Here is a 16,448-nt window from a genome sequence, read left to right as displayed (position 1 = left end):
GTGGCCATAATGTCAAATAACTCAACTTCAGGTGACTAACGGTTTTTGAACTTACCTGGCAAGTTATGATAATTACAATTATGCTACAAAGTCCTTTACAACTTGTATTACTGCTGTAGACTAGAGGTAAACATTAGAGTTAATGCTATTTACGTGTTTCATTCAAAAATTAAACTTTGTTTTATCAGATGTTTGCAGATAACCAACTAACCAAAAACAGTTACATCTTCAGGTTCTGTATGTACTGGAAGATGTATCTAAAGGTTTGTGTTCTGGCTATTAATATAATATAAAAACAGCTACATCTTCTGGTTCTGAATGTAGTGGAACATTTATTATTCAGGGTATTATTACAAAGTTACAACAACATCCTCTAATCAACGACCATTTTGTTCTTTGTAAAAGTAAATTTCCACCTGGATGAGTTTAAAATAATTACTAGATTGTAATTGTCACTATTTTCTCTCCTATGTACCACGAATTCAGCAACTTTAAAAGTCATCATCCATCTCCTGAAACATTCTAGGAATCTTCTTACTTGTAAGTTTTGTGTTAAACTTTATCTGCTCATCAGATGAAGCTTCATCATCATCTTCCATTCCAAGATCTGAGCCAGTGTCTGAATTTTCCTTAAAGAAATAATTCAGAGGTTACTAGTCAAAAAGAACTAACAAATAAAAAGAAAAGGGCTGAATATAAATGATTTTATTTAAATTCTATTTATCAGTTGTAAAATAAAGACGTTTATGGTCTATCAAATTAGGGTGAGGTCAAAGATTTTGAAGATACAACCACAACCTTCTGTTGTTACATCATCATAAATTTAGTGCTGGGACACAAGATGACATTAAAGTTAAGATAAGCATTTCTGTCTCAGTTAGTAACCTTTACTTTACCCTGAGGTATAAACTATTGTTTATAAACAACTCACTTTTTTCATCCCTTCCAGTCATTGATCCAAATACTCTATGTCTTGATGGCTCTTTCTTCACTTCTAAAATTAGAACATTAATATTCATACTTCCAACTGAATACAGATCCACAAATTAATTCACTCTTATTACAAATCTTAACACAATACTCTTTAACAGACTCTGTTTAGCTTAATTTGAAGGATAAATTGTAATTATGTTGGATGAATAATGAAGTTTACCAGCTGGCTTCAGTTCCACTGGGTTCTTTAGGGCTACTAGGCGATCAATGTTGTTAATGTCCACCAAATCACAGGCTCTCCACATCTCTTCCTGTTGAACTTTCTCTACCATCTTCCTTATCCGTAGGGCTCGCTCCTGTGCATCATTACATTCAATACAGTAATGAGTGTGTAGGTAAAACTTTAATGTCATAGAACAATATATTAACTATCTACCTCAAAAACTATGCCATTGACTGGACATTTCTTTTAAAAACTGAACATGAAACCTCAGCCATACATTGTACACTGAGTGATGCGTAATTTTAATATTTCAACTTACTTGTAATTGACACTAAAATAATTTAGTGCAATTTTACATGGAATAAAATTATCAATGGGCCCCATGAAGACCATGGACCTTGGGTCAGAGTCCCATCTAGTTCTTAACTGAATATGCCAACTGATTAATTAGAGAAGGTTCAGAGAGCCATAAAACAATAAAATACAAGTAGAAACAGTTGTATACTGTTACAAGAGTTCTGCTTTTTACAATAAAAAATTACCAATTTGAAGTTACTTCACAGGAAAGAAAAAGTTAATTTAGAATAATTTCATGGTGTGGATGATGTCCATAACTTCATACTGAAATATTATGTTTTCTAAAGAAAAGCCGAGGTTTTTCAGACCATGAAAATCATTTTGCACTTGAAGCAGTCAACACTTTTACTTCATACACTCATGGGAAAATTTTTAATTAAAATAATTCATTAAAAATTCTGATGTTTTGTCAACAAAAGTCTAAATAACTATTGAAAGTTTGTTAATTTGTGTGAAGAAACATCATCAATTGAGAGTATGGAAATTATACAAATTATACAGACTACATTATACAGAACAAATTGGGTTCAAGATTCAGGTAAAATCAAGTCAACCTGTCATGAGAAATATAAATGTTGAATGTGCTGCACGTCCTATCACTGTATGAACATTGAGAGATTTAAATGTTGAATGTGCTGCACGTCCTATCACTGTATGAACATTGAGAGATATAAATGGTGAATGTGCTGCATGTCCTATCACTGTATGAACATTGAGAGATTTAAATGTTGAATGTGCTGCACGTCCTATCACTGTATGAACATTGAGAGATATAAATGGTGAATGTGCTGCACGTCCTATCACTGTATGAACATTGAGAGATATAAATGGTGAATGTGCTGCATGTCCTATCACTATATGAACATTGAGAGATTTAAATGTTGAATGTGCTGCACGTCCTATCACTGTATGAACATTGAGAGATATAAATGGTGAATGTGCTGCACGTCCTATCACTGTATGAACATTGAGAGATATAAATGGTGAATGTGCTGCATGTCCTATCACTGTATGAACATTGAGAGATATAAATGGTGAATGTGCTGCACGTGCTGTCACTGAAAGTCCTCAACTTACTTCACTGTATTCCCGTTCAGCTTTCTCCAGCTCTTCCAGTTGTTGATCTAGAAATGCTAGACAACGAAACTTAACAGTGTATTCCTCGTACGTCTTCTCCAGTTCCTTTTCCAAATGTTCATATTCATCCATGAACGGAGGTCTAAAAGATAAAAGAAAAAATCTGCATGTCCAATATGAAGTCTGCTTAAAAACAGTAATTACAAACTCAAGTATATGAAAGAAACTTTCCTCCTTTTACTGAAGGAAATCTCAACTTTCAATAATGTATTATGACTTAGAATCAATAAAAATAAATTTTCTATCAGTACAGATTTGCACCTTAACCATTTACTGTCTCATAAAAATAGATATTTTTCATCTTTACAGATAATCTATGTAACACATTAACCATTCACAGTCTGTTCAAAGGTCTACAGGAAATGAAGTTCCTAGCAGTTTACTTTCAACAAAATACACTCAGAGAAAAATGTTCTATTAGATCTATATATTCTGAGGTAGATAAACCTACAGATTCCTCCAAATTGATTGATATTTGTTGCTTTTTTATATATGGTAGTTTTAACTGTCTGTTAACACTAGTCAAAAATAACAATATACAAGTAATTTCACTGAAAGTTTAGGATTGTTAAGTGTGCAATATCAGATAACTGTGTATACATTCAAAACATTAATCTCCTGCACATCTCAAGCAATTGTGAACACAGACTTTAATGAAAGTGTACAGTGCAGACAATTGACCTAATACATTAGTTCTGCAAATTCACAAACCTCAACAATGGTAAGTTTGGGTTTCACTATCAGCTGTAACCATCCCTAATTTAGCAGTGAAAGGCTAAAGAGAAGACAGCTAGTCATCACAACCTACTGCCAACTGGTGGTTTAGAACAGTGGGATTGTCCATTCCTTGTACATCTGATACGTTGATCTAGTGGTTAGTCCTTTGTGCACCTTGTTTGTTCATTTATTGGTTAGTTGATCTAATTAGTGAGTATGGATGACTCTAAGTGAGAGACAATGTATTTACAAGTACATGCTGAAAGATAGATTACTGTTACAGTCAATAAATTGGGTTAACTCACAGTACAGAGACAATGTATTTATAAGTACTTCCTAAAAGATAATTGTTACAGTTAATAAATAGGGTTAACTCACAGTACAGAGACAATGTATTTATAAGTACTTGCTAAAAGATAATTGTTACAGTTAATAAATAGGGTTAACTCACAATACGGAGACAATGTATTTACGAGTACTTGCTAAAAGATAATTGTTACAGTTAATAAATAAGATTAACTCACAGTACGGAGACAATGTATTTACGAGTACTTGCTAAAAGATTATTGTTACAGTTAATAAATTGGGTTAACTCACAGTACAGAGACAAAGTATTTATAAGTACTTGCTAAAAGATAATTGTTACAGTTAATAAATTGGGTTAACTCACAGTACAGAGACAATGTATTCACAATTAGTTGCTGAAAGATTATTGTTACAGTTAATAAATAGGGTTAACTCACAGTACAAAGACAATGTATTTACAAGTACTTGCTAAAAGATAATTGTTACAGTTAATAAATAGGGTTAACTCACAGTACAGAGACAATGTATTTATAAGTACTTGTAGGATATGTCACAACAAAAAGTTTCATTAAACTGTTGGAAGTATTGACAACAAAATTATTGCTGTACATTGAAGAAGGTTTGATAATCTGGGATATTTTCTCTATGTTGTATTTGTCTATAGCTAATTCTCTTGTACCTTATCAGAAGAGTTAATTCTACAAATAAAGATCATGAATACAGAGAAACTACAACATTAAAATATTTTGTATGACAGATGTTCATTGTTGAACATTAGAAGAAATACTGTATTTACAAATCTTCAAGGTATATATTACCTAACTGTTTTCAATGTTTGTAAACGTTTCTGGTTTCTTTCCAAGTCAGATTTTCTTTTTTCTATTTTGGCTTCCAACTTTGCTTCATCTGTTGCCACATTCTCTATCAAGATATTTATTTTCTGAATTCTTTCCTGAAAACAAAGAATTGTTTTCATTTAATACAGAGATAAAACAGGAATCATCTCATCTCTATGCTGCCAGAAAGAGTGGTGAGTGACGTCTAATGCAGATTATTTCTACTGAAAAACAAAAATATATACATTGTAAAAGGATTTTAAAATAATGATTTTATGATTTCTCCACAAAATCAATCTAAATATACTTAATTAATATTTTAAAAAGCAATAAAACAATATTAAAGTTACTTAGATACACTAGATTATTAAATAAACATCACACAACAGACAAATGTATTCTAAAGATGGCCAGTATTGGTAGTGAAACTTTAATTAAAGAATAAATTATTACTTCAAGTCAGTTTCTCATCATCATGAACAACACAGAATACTTCACTTTACAAAACAGAGAAAGGTAGCAGTATCTGTTCTAACAAGGAAATATAACAAAATGTCCAAAATAAGTCATTTTCCTTAACTTCAATCTATTAACAATTCTCTATGATGCTTTCTTAAACTCTGGTACTTATTATAAATTCAATCTATAAATAATTCTCTTGTGGTGACTTTTCTAAACTTTTGTAATTGTTATACAATCAGTCTATCAATAATTCTCTACAAGTGACTTTTCTAAACTTTTGTAATTGTTATACATTCAGTCTATCAATAATTCTCTACTAATGACTTTTCTAAACTTTTGTAATTGTTATACATTGTCTTTTCAATAATTCTTTACTAGTGACTTTTCTAAACTTTTGTAATTGTTATACATTCAGTCTATCAATATTTCTCTACAAGTGACTTTTCTAAACTTTTGTAATTGTTATACATTCAGTCTATCAATAATTCTTTACTAGTGACTTTTCTAAACTTTTGTAATTGTTATACATTCAGTCTATCAATAATTCTTTACTAGTGACTTTTCTAAACTTTTGTAATTGTTATACATTCAGTCTATCAATAATTCTCTACTAGTGACTTTTCTAAACTTTTGTAATTGTTATACATTCAGTCTTTTCAATAATTCTTTACTAGTGACTTTTCTAAACTTTTGTAATTGTTATACATTCAGTCTATCAATAATTCTCTACAAGTGACTTTTCTAAACTTTTGTAATTGTTATACATTCAGTCTATCAATAATTCTCTACAACTTTTCTAAACTTTTGAACTTTTCTAAACTTTTGTAATTGTTATACATTAAGTCTATCAATAATTCTTTACTAGTGACTTTTCTAAACTTTTGTAATTGTTATACATTCAGTCTTTTCAATAATTCTTTACTAGTGACTTTTCTAAACTTTTGTAATTGTTATACATTCAGTCTATCAATAATTCTCTACAAAGAACTTTTCTACACTTTTGTAATTGTTATACATTCAGTCTATCAATAATTCTCTACAAGTGACTTTTCTAAACTTTTGTAATTGTTATACATTCAGTCTATCAATAATTCTTTACTAGTGACTTTTCTAAACTTTTGTAATTGTTATACATTCAGTCTTTTCAATAATTCTTTACTAGTGACTTTTCTAAACTTTTGTAATTGTTATACATTCAGTCTATCAATAATTCTCTACAAGTGACTTTTCTAAACTTTTGTAATTGTTATACATTCAGTCTATCAATAATTCTTTACTAGTGACTTTTCTAAACTTTTGTAATTGTTATACATCCAGTCTTTTCAATAATTCTTTACAAGTGACTTTTCTAAACTTTTGTAATTGTTATACATTCAGTCTATCAATAATTCTTTACTAATGACTTTTCTAAACTTTTGTAATTGTTATACATTGTCTTTTCAATAATTCTTTACTAGTGACTTTTCTAAACTTTTGTAATTGTTATACATTCAGTCTATCAATAATTCTCTACAAGTGACTTTTCTAAACTTTTGTAATTGTTATACATTCAGTCTATCAATAATTCTTTACTAGTGACTTTTCTAAACTTTTGTAATTGTTATACATTCAGTCTATCAATAATTCTCTACTAGTGACTTTTCTAAACTTTTGTAATTGTTATACATTCAGTCTATCAATAATTCTTTACTAGTGACTTTTCTAAACTTTTGTAATTGTTATACATTCAGTCTATCAATAATTCTTTACTAGTGACTTTTCTAAACTTTTGTAATTGTTATACATTCAGTCTATCAATAATTCTCTACTAGTGACTTTTCTAAACTTTTGTAATTGTTATACATTCAGTCTATCAATAATTCTCTACTAATGACTTTTCTAAACTTTTGTAATTGTTATACATTCAGTCTATCAATAATTCTCTACAAAGAACTTTTCTAAACTTTTGTAATTGTTATACATTAAGTCTATCAAAAATTCTTTACTAGTGACTTTTCTAAACTTTTGTAATTGCTATACATTCAGTCTATCAATAATTCTTTACTAGTGACTTTTCTAAACTTTTGTAATTGTTATACATTCAGTCTTTTCAATAATTCTTTACTAGTGACTTTTCTAAACTTTTGTAATTGTTATACATTCAGTCTATCAATAATTCTCTACAAGTGACTTTTCTAAAATTTTGTAATTGTTATACATTCAGTCTATCAATAATTCTTTACTAGTGACTTTTCTAAACTTTTGTAATTGTTATACATTCAGTCTTTTCAATAATTCTTTACAAGTGACTTTTCTAAACTTTTGTAATTGTTATACATTTAGTCTATCAATAATTCTCTACCAGTGACTTTTCTAAACTTTGGTAATTGTTATACATTAGTCTTATCAATAATTCTCTACTAGTGTAGTAGAGAAGTCATTTAAGTCATTTTCCTTAAATTCAATCTATTAACAATTCTCTATGATGCTTTCTTAAACTCTGGTACTTATTATAAATTCAATCTATCAATAATTCTCTACAAGTGACTTTTCTAAACTTTTGTAATTGTTATACATTCAGTCTATCAATAATTCTTTACTAATGACTTTTCTAAACTTTTGTAATTGTTATACATTGTCTTTTCAATAATTCTTTACTAGTGACTTTTCTAAACTTTTGTAATTGTTATACATTCAGTCTATCAATAATTCTTTACAAGTGACTTTTCTAAACTTTTGTAATTGTTATACATTCAGTCTTTCAATAATTCTTTACTAGTGACTTTTCTAAACTTTTGTAATTGTTATACATTCAGTCTATCAATAATTCTCTACAAGTGACTTTTCTAAACTTTTGTAATTGTTATACATTCAGTCTTTTCAATAATTCTTTACTAGTGACTTTTCTAAACTTTTGTAATTGTTATACATTCAGTCTATCAATAATTCTCTACAAGTGACTTTTCTAAACTTTTGTAATTGTTATACATTCAGTCTATCAATAATTCTTTACTAGTGACTTTTCTAAACTTTTGTAATTGTTATACATTCAGTCTATCAATAATTCTCTACTAGTGACTTTTCTAAACTTTTGTAATTGTTATACATTCAGTCTATCAATAATTCTTTACTAGTGACTTTTCTAAACTTTTGTAATTGTTATACATTCAGTCTATCAATAATTCTTTACTAGTGACTTTTCTAAACTTTTGTAATTGTTATACATTCAGTCTATCAATAATTCTCTACTAGTGACTTTTCTAAACTTTTGTAATTGTTATACATTCAGTCTATCAATAATTCTCTACTAATGACTTTTCTAAACTTTTGTAATTGTTATACATTCAGTCTATCAATAATTCTCTACAAAGAACTTTTCTAAACTTTTGTAATTGTTATACATTAAGTCTATCAAAAATTCTTTACTAGTGACTTTTCTAAACTTTTGTAATTGCTATACATTCAGTCTATCAATTATTCTTTACTAGTGACTTTTCTAAACTTTTGTAATTGTTATACATTCAGTCTTTTCAATAATTCTTTACTAGTGACTTTTCTAAACTTTTGTAATTGTTATACATTCAGTCTATCAATAATTCTCTACAAGTGACTTTTCTAAAATTTTGTAATTGTTATACATTCAGTCTATCAATAATTCTTTACTAGTGACTTTTCTAAACTTTTGTAATTGTTATACATTCAGTCTTTTCAATAATTCTTTACAAGTGACTTTTCTAAACTTTTGTAATTGTTATACATTTAGTCTATCAATAATTCTCTACCAGTGACTTTTCTAAACTTTGGTAATTGTTATACATTAGTCTTATCAATAATTCTCTACTAGTGTAGTAGAGAAGTCATTTAAGTCATTTTCCTTAAATTCAATCTATTAACAATTCTCTATGATGCTTTCTTAAACTCTGGTACTTATTATAAATTCAATCTATCAATAATTCTCTACAAGTGACTTTTCTAAACTTTTGTAACATTCAGTCTATCACATTCACTAATGACTCTAAACAATTGTTATACATTGTCTTAATTCTTTACTAGTGACTTTTCTAAACTTTTGTAATTGTTATACATTCAGTCTATCAATAATTCTTTACTAGTGACTTTTCTAAACTTTTGTAATTGTTATACATTCAGTCTATCAATAATTCTCTACAAGTGACTTTTCTAAACTTTTGTAATTGTTATACATTCAGTCTTTTCAATAATTCTTTACTAGTGACTTTTCTAAACTTTTGTAATTGTTATACATTCAGTCTATCAATAATTCTCTACAAGTGACTTTTCTAAACTTTTGTAATTGTTATACATTCAGTCTTTTCAATAATTCTTTACTAGTGACTTTTCTAAACTTTTGTAATTGTTATACATTCAGTCTTATCAATAATTCTCTACAAGTGACTTTTCTAAACTTTTGTAATTGTTATACATTCAGTCTATCAATAATTCTCTACAAGTGACTTTTCTAAACTTTTGTAATTGTTGTACATTCAGTCTTAACAATAATTCTCTACTAGTGACTTTTCTAAACTTTTGTAATTGTTATACATTCAGTCTATCAATAATTCTCTACTAGTGACTTTACTAAACTTTTGTAATTGTTATACATTCAGTCTATCAATAATTCTCTACAAGTGACTTTTCTAAACTTTTGTAATTGTTATACATTCAGTCTATCAATAATTCTTTACTAGTGACTTTTCTAAACTTTTGTAATTGTTATACATTCAGTCTTTTCAATAATTCTTTACAAGTGACTTTTCTAAACTTTTGTAATTGTTATACATTTAGTCTATCAATAATTCTCTCCCAGTGACTTTTCTAAACTTTGGTAATTGTTATACATTAGTCTTATCAATAATTCTCTACTAGTGTAGAAGAGAAGTCATTTAAGTCATTTTCCTTAAATTCAATCTATTAACAATTCTCTATGATGCTTTCTTAAACTCTGGTACTTATTATAAATTCAATCTATCAATAATTCTCTACAAGTGACTTTTCTAAACTTTTGTAATTGTTATACATTCAGTCTATCAATAATTCTTTACTAATGACTTTTCTAAACTTTTGTAATTGTTGTACATTCAGTCTTAACAATAATTCTCTACTAGTGACTTTTCTAAACTTTTGTAATTGTTATACATTCAGTCTATCAATAATTCTCTACTAGTGACTTTTCTAAACTTTTGTAATTGTTATACATTCAGTCTATCAATAATTCTCTACAAGTGACTTTTCTAAACTTTTGTAATTGTTATACATTCAGTCTATCAATAATTCTTTACTAGTGACTTTTCTAAACTTTTGTAATTGTTATACATTCAGTCTTTTCAATAATTCTTTACAAGTGACTTTTCTAAACTTTTGTAATTGTTATACATTTAGTCTATCAATAATTCTCTACCAGTGACTTTTCTAAACTTTGGTAATTGTTATACATTAGTCTTATCAATAATTCTCTACTAGTGTAGTAGAGAAGTCATTTAAGTCATTTTCCTTAAATTCAATCTATTAACAATTCTCTATGATGCTTTCTTAAACTCTGGTACTTATTATAAATTCAATCTATCAATAATTCTCTACAAGTGACTTTTCTAAACTTTTGTAATTGTTATACATTGTCTTTTCAATAATTCTTTACTAGTGACTTTTCTAAACTTTTGTAATTGTTATACATTCAGTCTATCAATAATTCTCTACAAGTGACTTTTCTAAACTTTTGTAATTGTTATACATTCAGTCTTTTCAATAATTCTTTACTAGTGACTTTTCTAAACTTTTGTAATTGTTATACATTCAGTCTTATCAATAATTCTCTACAAGTGACTTTTCTAAACTTTTGTAATTGTTATACATTCAGTCTATCAATAATTCTCTACAAGTGACTTTTCTAAACTTTTGTAATTGTTGTACATTCAGTCTTAACAATAATTCTCTACTAGTGACTTTTCTAAACTTTTGTAATTGTTATACATTCAGTCTATCAATAATTCTTTACTAGTGACTTTTCTAAACTTTTGTAATTGTTATACATTCAGTCTATCAATAATTCTCTACAAGTGACTTTTCTAAACTTTTGTAATTGTTATACATTCAGTCTATCAATAATTCTCTACTAGTGACTTTTCTAAACTTTTGTAATTGTTATACATTCAGTCTATCAATAATTCTCTACAAGTGACTTTTCTAAACTTTTGTAATTGTTATACATTCAGTCTATCAATAATTCTCTACTAGTGACTTTACTAAACTTTTGTAATTGTTATACATTCAGTCTATCAATAATTCTCTACTAGTGACTTTTCTAAACTTTTGTAATTGTTATACATTCAGTCTATCAATAATTCTCTACTAGTGACTTTTCTAAACTTTTGTAATTGTTATACATTCAGTCTATCAATAATTCTTTACTAGTGACTTTTCTAAACTTTTGTAATTGTTATACATTCAGTCTATCAATAATTCTTTACTAGTGACTTTTCTAAACTTTTGTAATTGTTATACATTCAGTCTTTTCAATAATTCTTTACTAGTGACTTTTCTAAACTTTTGTAATTGTTATACATTCAGTCTATCAATAATTCTCTACAAGTGACTTTTCTAAACTTTTGTAATTGTTATACATTCAGTCTATCAATAATTCTCTACAAAGAACTTTTCTAAACTTTTGTAATTGTTATACATTAAGTCTATCAATAATTCTTTACTAGTGACTTTTCTAAACTTTTGTAATTGCTATACATTCAGTCTATCAATAATTCTTTACTAGTGACTTTTCTAAACTTTTGTAATTGTTATACATGCAGTCTATCAATAATTCTCTACAAGTGACTTTTCTAAACTTTTGTAATTGTTATACATTCAGACTTTTCAATAATTCTTTACTAGTGACTTTTCTAAACTTTTGTAATTGTTATACATTCAGTCTTATCAATAATTCTCTACAAGTGACTTTTCTAAACTTTTGTAATTGTTATACATTCAGTCTATCAATAATTCTCTACAAGTGACTTTTCTAAACTTTTGTAATTGTTATACATTCAGTCTTAACAATAATTCTCTACTAGTGACTTTTCTAAACTTTTGTAATTGTTATACATTCAGTCTATCAATAATTCTTTACTAGTGACTTTACTAAACTTTTGTAATTGTTATACATTCAGTCTATCAATAATTCTCTACAAGTGACTTTTCTAAACTTTTGTATTTGTTATACATTCAGTCTATCAATAATTCCCTACTAGTGACTTTACTAAACTTTTGTAATTGTTATACATTCAGTCTATCAATAATTCTCTACAAGTGACTTTTCTAAACTTTTGTAATTGTTATACATTCAGTCTATCAATAATTCTCTACTAGTGACTTTACTAAACTTTTGTAATTGTTATACATTCAGTCTATCAATAATTCTCTACAAGACTTTTCTAAACTTTTGTAATTGTTATACATTCAGTCTATCAATAATTCTCTACTAGTGACTTTTCTAAACTTTTGTAATTGTTATACATTCAGTCTATCAATAATTCTCTACTAGTGACTTTTCTAAACTTTTGTAATTGTTATACATTCAGTCTATCAATAATTCTTTACTAGTGACTTTTCTAAACTTTTGTAATTGTTATACATTCAGTCTATCAATAATTCTTTACTAGTGACTTTTCTAAACTTTTGTAATTGTTATACATTCAGTCTTTTCAATAATTCTTTACTAGTGACTTTTCTAAACTTTTGTAATTGTTATACATTCAGTCTATCAATAATTCTCTACAAGTGACTTTTCTAAACTTTTGTAATTGTTATACATTCAGTCTATCAATAATTCTCTACAAAGAACTTTTCTAAACTTTTGTAATTGTTATACATTAAGTCTATCAATAATTCTTTACTAGTGACTTTTCTAAACTTTTGTAATTGCTATACATTCAGTCTATCAATAATTCTTTACTAGTGACTTTTCTAAACTTTTGTAATTGTTATACATTCAGTCTTTTCAACAATTCTTTACTAGTGACTTTTCTAAACTTTTGTAATTGTTATACATTCAGTCTATCAATAATTCTCTACAAGTGACTTTTCTAAAATTTTGTAATTGTTATACATTCAGTCTATCAATAATTCTTTACTAGTGACTTTTCTAAACTTTTGTAATTGTTATACATTCAGTCTTTTCAATAATTCTTTACAAGTGACTTTTCTAAACTTTTGTAATTGTTATACATTTAGTCTATCAATAATTCTCTACCAGTGACTTTTCTAAACTTTGGTAATTGTTATACATTAGTCTTATCAATAATTCTCTACTAGTGTAGTAGAGAAGTCATTTAAGTCATTTTCCTTAAATTCAATCTATTAACAATTCTCTATGATGCTTTCTTAAACTCTGGTACTTATTATAAATTCAATCTATAAATAATTCTCTTGTGGTGACTTTTCTAAACTTTTGTAATTGTTATACATTCAGTCTATCAATAATTCTCTACAAGTGACTTTTCTAAACTTTTGTAATTGTTATACATTCAGTCTATCAATAATTCTCTACAAGTGACTTTTCTAAACTTTTGTAATTGTTATACATTCAGTCTATCAATAATTCTTTACTAATGACTTTTCTAAACTTTTGTAATTGTTATACATTGTCTTTTCAATAATTCTTTACTAGTGACTTTTCTAAACTTTTGTAATTGTTATACATTCAGTCTATCAATAATTCTCTACAAGTGACTTTTCTAAACTTTTGTAATTGTTATACATTCAGTCTTTTCAATAATTCTTTACTAGTGACTTTTCTAAACTTTTGTAATTGTTATACATTCAGTCTATCAATAATTCTTTACTAATGACTTTTCTAAACTTTTGTAATTGTTATACATTGTCTTTTCAATAATTCTTTACTAGTGACTTTTCTAAACTTTTGTAATTGTTATACATTCAGTCTATCAATAATTCTCTACAAGTGACTTTTCTAAATTTTGTAATTGTTATACATTCAGTCTATCAATAATTCTCTACTAGTGACTTTTCTAAACTTTTGTAATTGTTATACATTCAGTCTATCAATAATTCTTTACTAGTGACTTTTCTAAACTTTTGTAATTGTTATACATTCAGTCTATCAATAATTCTTTACTAGTGACTTTTCTAAACTTTTGTAATTGTTATACATTCAGTCTATCAATAATTCTCTACAAAGAACTTTTCTAAACTTTTGTAATTGTTATACATTAAGTCTATCAATAATTCTTTACTAGTGACTTTTCTAAACTTTTGTAATTGCTATACATTCAGTCTATCAATAATTCTTTACTAGTGACTTTTCTAAACTTTTGTAATTGTTATACATTCAGTCTTTTCAACAATTCTTAATAGTGACTTTTCTAAACTTTTGTAATTGTTATACATTCAGTCTATCAATAATTCTTTACTAATGACTTTTCTAAACTTTTGTAATTGTTATACATTGTCTATCAATAATTCTCTACAAGTGACTTTTCTAAACTTTTGTAATTGTTATACATTCAGTCTATCAATAATTCTTTACTAATGACTTTTCTAAACTTTTGTAATTGTTATACATTGTCTTTTCAATAATTCTCTACAAGTGACTTTTCTAAACTTTTGTAATTGTTATACATTCAGTCTTTTCAATAATTCTTTACTAGTGACTTTTCTAAACTTTTGTAATTGTTATACATGCAGTCTATCAATAATTCTCTACAAGTGACTTTTCTAAACTTTTGTAATTGTTATACATTCAGTCTTTTCAATAATTCTTTACTAGTGACTTTTCTAAACTTTTGTAATTGTTATACATTCAGTCTTATCAATAATTCTCTACTAGTGACTTTTCTAAACTTTTGTAATTGTTATACATTCAGTCTTTTCAATAATTCTTTACTAGTGACTTTTCTAAACTTTTGTAATTGTTATACATTCAGTCTTATCAATAATTCTCTACTAGTGACTTTTCTAAACTTTTGTAATTGTTATACATTCAGTCTATCAATAATTCTCTACAAGTGACTTTTCTAAACTTTTGTAATTGTTGTACATTCAGTCTTATCAATAATTCTCTACTAGTGACTTTTCTAAACTTTTGTAATTGTTATACATTCAGTCTATCAATAATTCTCTACTAGTGACTTTACTAAACTTTTGTAATTGTTATACATTCAGTCTATCAATAATTCTCTACAAGTGACTTTTCTAAACTTTTGTAATTGTTATACATTCAATCTATCAATAATTCTCTACAAGTGACTTTTCTAAACTTTTGTAATTGTTATACATTCAGTGTTTTAATATTTTACCAATGAACTGTTGTACACTTTTGGAATTGTTATACAGGGTGTTTGGAAAGTCACTGTGCACTTATATATTTATTAACAGACATGTTTCAATATAGAATACAGGAGGTAAATATGAATGACAATTATAAACAATGTTGAAAGTGACCCCCGTTTGCATCAATACAGGCCTGGATCCTTCTTATTTAGTTTCTAAACACTGCTATCAGTTGCTGGCTTGAAATAGACTGAATAAAATATGATTACAAAACTGTACAGTGACTTTCCGAACACTGTGACTGTATATTCATTTTATCCACAGACCTTACAAGTATTAACTTTTTCTTACAAAAGTTTTGCAATACATATACAATCTAGTCTATTAAGAATGTTTTAATAATTATACAGAATATACTGAAAATTCTCTTAGCAACTTACTCATTTTATAACTTTTTAAATTGTAAATCTATGTTCCAATTACATAATCATTTAATTATGTACGTGCATTATTCATTCACTGAATTAATAAGATTTTTACTTGAACATTTCTGTGTGTACATTATTCATTCACTGAATTAATAAGGTTTTTACTTGAACATTTCTGTGCGTGCATTATTCATTCACTGAATTAATAAGATTTTTACTTGAACATTTCTGTGTGTACATTATTCATTCACTGAATTAATAAGGTTTTTACTTGAACATTTCTGTGCGTGCATTATTCATTCACTGAATTAATAAGATTTTTACTTGAACATTTCTGTGTGTACATTATTCATTCACTGAATTAATAAGATTTTTACTTGAACATTTTGAATTGTATTTTGCAGATCTTCTTCAAGTTCCCTGATGTTCAGTTGTTTGTCAAGCACTAGTTTTCGCACATCCTAAAACCACAAAACAACACAATCATTACATGGATAAACTACCAAAATAAACTCTTTCTAATGGTTAAAGTAAAAATGTCTATTTTGCTAAAATGAAATTATAGAATTTCAAAAAGAATCCTTAAATCAAAACTGTTATATTTAGCTTTTATTTATAAAAAAATAAAAAAATATGAAACTCAAAATAGTTATAATTAAATAACTTAAGTTCTATCAGTATGTATGTATGTATGCTATCAGATCTTATTAATGAATTAACTTAGATAAGGTGTCTTTCTGTGAGCATATCTGATGAGTCTTTGTGTGTGAAATA

General features: G+C 26.9%; 1 protein-coding gene across 3 annotated transcripts in view; it reads right to left on the bottom strand.

The window, feature by feature from the left end:
* Positions 1-309: 309 nt before the first annotated feature.
* The window catches only part of LOC143237844 (clusterin-associated protein 1-like), a 47,066-nt gene continuing 30,927 nt past the window's right edge, over positions 310-16,448 (bottom strand). For all 3 annotated transcript variants that reach the window (XM_076477516.1, XM_076477515.1, XM_076477517.1), the window contains exons 6-11: positions 16,052-16,135; positions 4,492-4,625; positions 2,591-2,732; positions 1,154-1,289; positions 933-994; positions 310-629 (exon numbers count right to left, since the gene is read on the bottom strand). In XM_076477516.1, the coding sequence (XP_076333631.1) occupies positions 492-629; positions 933-994; positions 1,154-1,289; positions 2,591-2,732; positions 4,492-4,625; positions 16,052-16,135 (696 nt within the window). In that variant the 3' untranslated portion in view covers positions 310-491. The remainder of the gene's footprint in view (positions 630-932; positions 995-1,153; positions 1,290-2,590; positions 2,733-4,491; positions 4,626-16,051; positions 16,136-16,448) is intronic.

The sequence above is a fragment of the Tachypleus tridentatus genome, chromosome 13 (genome assembly GCF_004210375.1).
Source record: "Tachypleus tridentatus isolate NWPU-2018 chromosome 13, ASM421037v1, whole genome shotgun sequence".
Classification (NCBI taxonomy): domain Eukaryota; kingdom Metazoa; phylum Arthropoda; class Merostomata; order Xiphosura; family Limulidae; genus Tachypleus; species Tachypleus tridentatus.
The sequence above is the reverse complement of the archived record's forward strand: the minus strand, read 5'-3'. Positions and strand labels throughout refer to the sequence as shown.